This window comes from Lolium perenne, chromosome 6 (assembly GCF_019359855.2).
Source record: "Lolium perenne isolate Kyuss_39 chromosome 6, Kyuss_2.0, whole genome shotgun sequence".
Lineage (NCBI taxonomy): Eukaryota > Viridiplantae > Streptophyta > Magnoliopsida > Poales > Poaceae > Lolium > Lolium perenne.
The window spans coordinates 94947646-94956840 of NC_067249.2; the positions used below are offsets into that span (position 1 = coordinate 94947646).

Genomic DNA, 9195 nt, shown 5'->3' on the forward strand with positions numbered 1-9195 from the left:
GTGAAAGGAAGCTCCAGAATCCAGAACCCACGAAGATGTATCTGGCTGTGTAGAGGAACTAGCCACAGAGGCAGCAGTACCCGTCGAAGCAGAGCCTGAGGAGGCAAGGAGACGCTGAAACCTCGCTATATCCTGCTCAGTGAAGCCGGTGGTGACTGTTGCTGAAGGTGGAGCGCGAGGAGGCACACCCCGCTGCTTCTGATAGTAGTCATACTCAAGGCGACCAGGCCGCCGATAGTGAGTGCAGAACCGAGGAGTACGAGGGCGACCCCCACCACGAGAAGGGCGGGCTCCTCCAGGAGCAGCAAGTGCTGGTGTGGGTAGAAGCGGTGGTGCAGGGGCAGTGGGAGCTCGAGCAGCAAGCACAGAAGGTGTCCCAAGTAGTCCAGCACCACGCATACGAGTCTCCTCAGCACGAAGCTCAGTCAGCACCTCTGAGATAGGAACACGGCCTCGAGCAAACAATTGGGCACAACGGGGCTCAAACTTTGGACGAAGTCTAGACAGAAACTCATGGATCCTCTGAAAGTCCATATCTGAAAGTACTGTCCGGCAACACTGGCAAGTACCACAGACAGCACTGCGGAGAGAGGCAAGCTGGCGCCAGATCGCCGCACTCTGGGTGTAGAACTCATCAACAGTAGAGTCACCCTGCTGAAGATCATGCTCCTGAAGCAACACATATAAATACAGAGAATCCCCAGAAGGCTGATAGCACTGACGAAGGTGAGACCACATTTCAGCGACAGTAGCGAGGCCCATAAACTCAGAAGCAAACTATGGCTGAACACTCTGCGAAAGAATGACAGCAACTCTGGCATCCTCATCACACCACTGAGTAAAAGCAGCCAAACTATCACGGTAGGAGCCAAGAGCCTCTGAATATGCAAGTACATGTTCCTCATATGCCTCATCGGTAGGAGTCTCCGCATACTTTGCTGCATCCCGATCTGCCTGAGAAGAATCCTTAGCAAGGACATGTGGCACAGATGGCGGGGTAGGAGGCACAGGAGCAGTGGGGCGCGGCGGACAGGAGACCTCGCCGGTAAGAACACCCCACAGCCGAAGACCGCACATGTGAATGCGCATAAAGATAGCAAACTCTCCATAGTAGGTACCATCAAAGATCACGGGACAACGAGGGATACTCACGTAGCCATAGGATGCCTTTTTTTGGTCAAACCTCAGATATAGATCTGGCCTGAGCCAGTTATGCGTGCTGGCTCACGAGCAGCAAGGCTCGAGAGAAGGCAGACATCGCCTGGGCCAGCCGGGAGGAGAAGATGGCCGGCCGGAGGAGGGCTGGGTGGCGCCGATGATGGCCGGCAGGAGGAGGCAGGGCCGGGCCAGACTGGGCCGGGATGGTGCCGGCCGAAGGTGGCCGGGACAGAGCCGACCGTGGGGAGGCCGTGTCCGACCGGAGGTAGCCCGTGTCCGGCCGGAGGTAGCCCGTGTCCAGCCGGAGGTCCAAATTAAGCTCCAAATCGACGAAAATGAACCCCTACAAGAACTGAAGAGAAGGAAGAAAGTGGAGCAGCGGTGGCCGGAAAGATCATCGGCGGCGGCGCGGATCGAGCACGGAGTTGCAGCGTGCAAAGAGCTAAACCACGAACAACCACGAACTCTGATATCATGTTGAGGAATAGCAACTAGTATTCACCGATGGCCATAGGCCAGTACATGTTCATATGTGATAATGTGTAAGTAAACCCCTCATACACTGGGGAATACAAGAATAGGACTATACAACTCTAACATAGTTTTCTTTTCCACTAAGAGTTTCAGTTGTGAAACTTGACATAAGCCACATTACGATCATCTTGCAATGCACCCTCAAATCAAACGCCAACTCGGCAAACAACTGGAGGCATGGCCCAAGTATAAAACTTGTTGACCCAGACAGATTGAGACACAGTACACTTGCTGAAAAATGGGTCGAACAGAAGCACTTGCAATGCACAAAGTTCAGCAAGCGAGCTCTTACTTTTCTCCTTATAGGTGTGCAAATAGTACAAATGATACGGCTTGTGTGGCGTAGCTTTGCTGAAATCTTTGGGAGTAATCTGCCACTACAGACCCGGAAAAAAAATCTGCCACTACCGGTGGCACAGTGGCGAAATCTTACATGAAAGCTCTCTGCACGATGCCACCCACATCTCTGAACTGTGAGGCACAGGGACAGTTCACATGCCATGTAATGCAGCTCTCCGAATCAGGTTTTGTAATCTCGAAGATGTCATGTCAGTGCCGCACAAGTGCAAGATGTATCCAAGACTCTTTCTTTAGCAATTGTATCCAAAGACTCAGATGCTGATTTTTTTTTTTTTTGTTTTGTTGCGGGGATACTCCGATGCTGATATTAACGTCGAAGTCTTGCACACATATACATATCACAAACACAATCTTTGCATGTTCTCCTTGACACAGCTGCACACGGTCACCGTGCATGGCAGACTGTACATCGCAGCACGGATAGAAACAGTAGCAAACAGATATAGACAACAAACCTAAATCTCCAGATCATCTCGATCCATTGGTCAGTGGAGGTTGTCCGTCGCATTCCTGGCTGGTCTCCGCACCCTTACCTTTGGCCTCCTCTTGCGCGCGAGTTTCCCCTCGAGCGCCCTGACCTTCTCGCTCAGCTCCGTGATGATCCCCATCTGATCGTTGCCGGACGATAGGAGCTTCTGCAGCATCTCCTTCAGCTTCAGGTTTTCGTCGGCCAGATTCTTCTCGTCGTTCTTCACAGCTTCGTGTGAGACAGCAGCAGCAGCTTCCTCAGAAGCCATCTGGACTGCGGCATCTTCTTTTGGGTCACCAGATTGAGGTTCTCCGCCAGGTGTTCCTGTTTCACATACTGAAGCTTCCTCCAACGCCTCGTTGCATTCGCTTGTTTTATCTCCGCTGAGATCGTCATTCTGAGGGTGGCCTTGGCTCTCCAATGACATCTTGGAGTCAGGATTCTCATGGGACATGGTACCATCTTGATGCCACGGTGACTCGTCGCTCACGCTTTCAGGCAGGACAGGTTCAGCACACATGTTACTCGGTGCTCCTGCGACATGCAGAGTACTTTCCACGGTCTTGGCTTCCTTTTCTGACGATAAAACTTCACCCTTCTCTTCAGTACAAGAACCTCCTATCGGTCTCTCCAGATGAGACTCATTTGTCTGATCCACAAGCGCTGGATCGTCCTCGTGAGAAACCTCACATTGCTTAACCGCCTCCGATTCCTGCAACCCAGATTCTTGCAGAGCAGAGTCGCACTGCGGCGTTTCTTCAAGCAAGGAAGATTGCACTGGGTTCTCTGAAACTACGGTGCTAACACAGTCCATAGTACTATTATCATCCGCCGTAAGCTCTGGTGTTCCATCTGGTCCTCCGGTTGATGAATCTTGCATAGTATCAACTTGGCTCTGCGTGCTGGCATCCATGGCTTCTTCTGGTTGATCTCCTTGGCTGAATGCTACGGACGAAAGACGCAGATCATGCTCATGTAGCACTGCATCCTTCAGATGTACGGGATGCTGATCAAACTGAGCACTTGTTTCTTTGTATTGATCATCTTCAGTCGCAGCAGCAGCAGGTTTCAGCGCTGAGCTTTCTGGACCTTCCGCCACACAATCCTGTTTCATCATACACTGCGTTAATAATTTATTCACAAGCCCAATCTTGATATTGATCCCACCATCAAGAATTCAAGATAAGTACAATGAGAACTCACTTTATCAACTAACGCTCCGCTTTGCATAGACAATGTGGCCGTTGCAGCTGTACCGTCCTCAGTGGCACCAGGAGAAGAAACCCCTGTATTTAATTCGTCAGTACAACTATCACATTCAGTGGAACCCCAGCATTGTTGCAGCATACTCGATTCCTCTGATACAGATTTATCTAGCAATGATACGGCACAATTTGATGAAGATACTTCATGTCCTTCATCCTTTGCTGCGGCTTTCTCCTGTCGGCATGAACACTGTCAATATCTAACTTGGGAAGTATAAAATAGCATGCATCTTGTTAACCAACTAACTGATATCATAGCGCTGGACAAGAGTGTATACAATATAGAATAACGAAACTTACTTTTTCAGGGAGTTCTTCCATTGACATGGTATTTGATTCTTCCATGTGGTGCTTCTGATCCGTGGAATGTCCCAACAGAGCTGCATCACCCAGGGCACTCATCGATGATGTTCCTTGACATTCACCCGGTAATGCAGCTTTCCCCTATTAGACATGGTTGGCGATTGGTGTTAGATGTACCACTTGAAGATTAAACTGGTCGTGCCAACTAGCAATTGCAGGGTACCCAACAATCCAAACAAAAGTTAACTTACTTCATCATGTATGGTACTTGATTCTTTAATTTCATGTTTCTGTTCAGTTGAACCTGCATCTTGCCTCAACTGCTCGGAAATTCCAGATGAAGCTCCTCCATTCATCATCTCCGAGGAGTTAATTGAGCATGTCCCTTGTTCTTCCACAGCTCCTGCAAATTTTGCCTGCAAGCATATAATTCGGTAAGAGTTATATATCTTATATTTACCGACTGAGGCTCATTTCAAGATCCATGTTAATCCTAAGAAAGTAGAAAATACAGTTCCAATAACTGTAGAATCCTAATTATGCTTCTTGAATCAAATAACAGAAATGAAAGCAAATGTTACAAAAACATAATAATTTACCAACTCAAGCCATAATAGAAATAAAAACACATGCCTATGTAATACAATTATAAAAGCAATAATTTACCAACTCAGGCTATAATATAAATAAAATACATACATATCTAACACAGTTATCAAAGAATACACACTTTCAACTAAAACGAATAAAAGGCCTCTGCCTGCTGAAAACAAATGAATTCCACCATATTAGTATAAAACATTTGATAAAAAATAAAATCTCACTTAGCCCCAAAAGCCAATAACAGTAGATGTAATTCCTATACTGGGAAAAAGAGAGCAACCGAACAAATTACCACCTGAACAATGCACTACTGGATCAACCACATTGTTAAACTATGGCACGGCATCCAATTTTGTTCCTGTAATTCTAGCTTGCACAGTTTCGTATGCAATAAACGCTTTAAGATATTTAAACTTTCTAACCCATGCTGGGTCACAGTTAAACTAACTGGTTGTGCCATTAGACAGACCATACCAAGACTAGGAAACAGTACGGAAGGAAATGAAACTTACTTCCTCAGATACTTCTGCTGTTGAGACATGAGCTGTGGTTTGTATAGCATTGTCAGTTCTATCTGGTTCCTCATTCTCACTCCTAAAGTGATTAGGCTCACTAGGTAGCTGCTTGCAAAAAGAATCAAGCTCTTCCTGCAGAGACACTAGCTCTCGAGCTACAGACTTCCTTGCCTCCCTCGCACTTGGATGCAAACCCTGTACAAGTATATCAAGTGTTAAATCCAACCATAGTTCAACGATCACCTAACATACAAGTTTTTTTATGTATGGGAAAAACTGAAACCAAGCTGAAGAAACACCATACCTGAATGCTGTCAAGACTCAAGAGTAAATTCATGATGGTCTCGTTGATAGCGACTTGCTCTTTCACTGTCAGCTGCTTCGAAGAAGCTTCAAGGCCTTGCAGCTGCTTCTTCAAATCTTGCATCTGATCATGTACTTTCTTGACCTTCCGGAGTTTCTCCAAAGGTCTCCATCTTCGTACATCGTACCCTCTGTACGCAGACTGGATACGAACGGCCGCATCAAGTTCTGATAAGTTGACTTCACGGGCAGATTTTGAAACTTCGCCTTGGAATTTCATCTCATCCTCCTCTGTTCTTTTGTCACATTCTTGCAAGCTCCCGTCACTTGTATTTTCTTGTGCTTTGACACTGACGCTGGGTTGCACCTTCTGATCAACCTTCGTAGAAATGTCTTCCTCCTGCGCAGGCTTCCCACAAGCATCTTGCACTATTACATTTCTAGACCCTATTCCTTTCTCCATTTCAGATGGTTTTTCTTTCACCGGCATGTTACTCTCTTTGTTAGCCCCTGATAGCTTTGTCTCCTGGTTCTTCCTTTGGGCCTCTTTCGTATCATTCTCCTTTTCGCAAACCTTGTTGGTTGCTGGGTTGAGTGACCCTGAAGACATGTTTCTTGATTTCTTCTTTGGCAAAGGATCCACTCTCAAGCATACGGGAGGTAACTTTGAAGGCTTAGCTTTTGATGTTCCAACGTGGTTACTTTTCTTATTTTCTCCCTCCTTCTCAACCTTGCTGGCCTTCTCATCATTCTTTTTCTGATGATCCATAACAGGGATGGTCCTGCAGGTATGGACCTTCTTTTCATCACCCTCTTTATTAGGTACAACTGAAACAGCCTTACAATTTTCCTCAGCAGGTTTATTCCCATTTTTTACTCCTCCCGGCAAAACTGGAATGGTCTTACAATTTCTATCCACTGTCGTGTCATGTTGGTGCTCAGCACCCGCAGAACGATTCATCATTGATGACCTTCCATTGTGTTCTCCAGAGCCATCCCTAGGATCAGGCTTCTGATCATTATGGCCATCTTCAAACCATGACAGGGGAATAATCTTGACATCTGGTGAATGTGGAGCTTCCTTACTGACCTTCCGGATCTGATCGACCTCCTTGAATTCTTTAGTTTCTTGTTTAGGCTCATCATATCCTTTTGGCATCCAAATTACTGGCCACTGTAATTGTCTTGTGTTATGATTGTCATTGCTCCGTGCTTTCCCATCGGCTGTCGATTCTCCACTCTGAGGAACCCATTTACTGAAGAGATGAGGTGGCACTTCGAAACACCTACCCTTAACATCATCTTTCATGTTTCCGAACGGCAGCCGCATTGCCGGATATTGGTAACTCGGATGGCCAATTATGCTGGAATTATTTGCACCCTTCTGCTCAGTGTCAGGCTTCACTTCAGGCATCTCTTCTTCGATTTTCAAGTTGCTCTTCTCTCCCCCATGGCAAACATGGTTTGGACACCCACAGCAATGGCCCTTGAACTTGCCATAATCATATGGCATTTGATCAACAGGATACGGTGGCGGTGGGACGAAGTATGAGGGACAGGTGTTAAGGTGATGAGGAAACGGACCATGATAATACAGATGAGATGGTGGAAATTCTTGAGGAAATGGGGGTCTGAAACTGTAGTAACCAGGAGGATATGTCTTGTTGCAGCAGCTATGGGACTCCGGAAGGTGTGAGTGACTTGTGCTACCACTGTAAGGCAAAGTTCCATAGCTTGGTGGGCGACATGACGAGTCCATCGCCATCTGCCGGTGGCCGGCTTCCCAACCAGGTGGGGGGTAATAGGGATATGGAGGATGATCTCTGCAGTATGAATAATATGGATCCATGTACTGATTTGTTGGATACATTATGTACTAGCTTATTATGTACTAGTAGAATAAATGCGTCAACCTATTGAACAGGTTGCACGCCTGTGATACCTGCAACAATAATAAAGAAGAAATAATAGATTAGTTTGGTGTTGTACGTAATCCAAGTTTGAATACAATAAATAAGTTCAAAAGCCAACAGCTATCAGTAATGGACATGGTGGGTTGGACAAAGCGATGGACAAGATGTACATACCATAAAACTGATACAGAGGACATGGTTTTATCATACTTTTCGACGGTACATAGGACAAGGTTTTATCATACTTTTCGTGGAAGAAATGGGCCAGGTAAAAAAAAAGCTTTTATATTTAGTTGAGGTACTCCATTGTAGCATCATGTAATATGGATCTTGTCATAGACTTGATGCTAATATAGATGTATCTAGACAGATTTTAGTTGTAGATACATCCATTGTAGCAGAGGGAGTAGAAATTTGTAAATTATCTAATGCTACATGTTCTACCTATCAAACATGAATAGTCCTTTACTAACTACTACCTCCGTTCTTGTTTAATTGACGCGGGACATACATGAAACCTGTACTAGCTGGCCTTGAATCAGCCGGAGGGAGTACTCCTTCAGTTCCAAAAAAGAGACACACGCGCTTTCCAAAAACTGAAGGTTGACAACAAAATTAGTCCAACAATACATTATTTATTCATGAAATTCATACTTGAAAGATGTTTCAAATCGTGTAGTTTCTTGGCACGTAACTGACATTTTAATGACCAAATGTTCGGTCAAAGTGAAATGAGGTAGTATTATTAGTTTGTTGAAGATAGAAAAAACTGATGGCATGATTTCCGGGAAGAACTGGCACGAAAACCAATCAGTCCTCTAACTTGGACACCCCAGCAGAAACAAAACCTACTCCAGTCGATACTGACCCAGTTCCATTTCTTCCCCGCAATTTCTACTGACCCAGCATACCCTACCCCTCGCACAGGCCAAAACATCGACTAGGCGATTGGTGTTCTAGAAAAATCGACTGGGTGATTGCCCGCCCTTTAAAAAAAAGAGACTAGATGATTGCCCGAGTGATTCTTCCGTGCTAATTGGTCGGTCCTCTAACAGAACACTCAAACAGCATTTTGGATGATGAAATTGGGAGAGGGAGAGGGGGGAGGCAAGGGGTGCTTACAGTTACAGCGCGCGTGGAGAAAAAAACGACCGGGGGTGCGTTGCGGATGCGGATCAGACGGACCACCGCCGAACGAGCTTCTCGTGGTGGGCGCTTCTTTTGCTGATTGTTCTTCAACTCTTGTCAGAGCGAGGCGCGCGGAGAAGAAGCAGGTACTTATGCGAAGGAGTGGAACTCGGGAGAGCGTTCGGGAGATTTCGCGACGCGATCGGCACATTCTTTCTTTCTTCTGGGCGCTTCCAGCACATTCCTCGCTCCGTCGCCCCGAACCCGATTAAGCCGCTGGGCCCGGACGGAGACATAGAGCAACCAGCCGGAACCAAGGACGAAGCGGGGGCATAGGGCGCGTTAGCCCAAAGCCCATTAGCCCAAAGGACCCACACGCTGTTTGAAGCCGGTCAATTTAACATACTCCAACACAAAATTAATTTTTCTGCAAACTTAATCAGAAATCCAGTTCAAAAAATAAACTTAATCAGAAATCTGACTCTTTTAGGCACCGCCACACGCTCCGGCCCGTAGAGATTTTTTTTTTTAAAATCGATACCACATATATTTATAGTAACAAATAGTACATGATAATGAGTATTACAAAATAAAGTATGAAATAAACCAACAAATTTTCGAGGTATTCAAACTCTTTTCTTCTT

The 9195-nt window shown here is 46.0% G+C and overlaps 1 protein-coding gene across 3 annotated transcripts; it reads right to left on the reverse strand.

Moving 5' to 3' along the window:
* Positions 1 to 1961: 1961 nt before the first annotated feature.
* LOC127344954 (uncharacterized) lies at positions 1962 to 8739 on the reverse strand. 3 transcript variants are annotated; one of them, XM_051371335.2, is made up of 8 exons: positions 8546 to 8739; positions 7935 to 8019; positions 5512 to 7452; positions 5205 to 5402; positions 4341 to 4505; positions 4087 to 4230; positions 3725 to 3961; positions 1962 to 3626 (listed from the first exon to the last, which is right to left on the reverse strand). In XM_051371335.2, the coding sequence occupies exons 3-8, from the start codon at positions 7378 to 7380 to the stop codon at positions 2538 to 2540; spliced, it is 3702 nt and encodes a 1233-aa protein (XP_051227295.1). In that variant the 5' UTR covers positions 7381 to 7452; positions 7935 to 8019; positions 8546 to 8739; the 3' UTR covers positions 1962 to 2537. The 3 variants fall into 3 exon arrangements, with proteins under 3 accessions (XP_051227295.1, XP_071678024.1, XP_051227294.1); XM_071821923.1 differs by having other exon boundaries at positions 7903 to 8019; XM_051371334.2 differs by lacking the exon at positions 7935 to 8019.
* Between the last annotated feature and the right edge of the window lie 456 nt (positions 8740 to 9195).

Bases quoted from the DNA above. Each gene is read 5' to 3' on its own strand.
- LOC127344954 (XM_051371334.2), bottom strand. From the start codon at position 7,380: ATGTATCCAACAAATCAGTACATGGATCCATATTATTCATACTGCAGA. The intron at 3,962-4,086 runs GTAAGTTTCGTT...TCATGCCGACAG, and splicing joins TGGAAGAACTCCCTGAAAAA to GAGAAAGCCGCAGCAAAGGA. The intron at 3,627-3,724 runs GTGAGTTCTCAT...ATGATGAAACAG, and splicing joins GCGGAGCGTTAGTTGATAAA to GATTGTGTGGCGGAAGGTCC.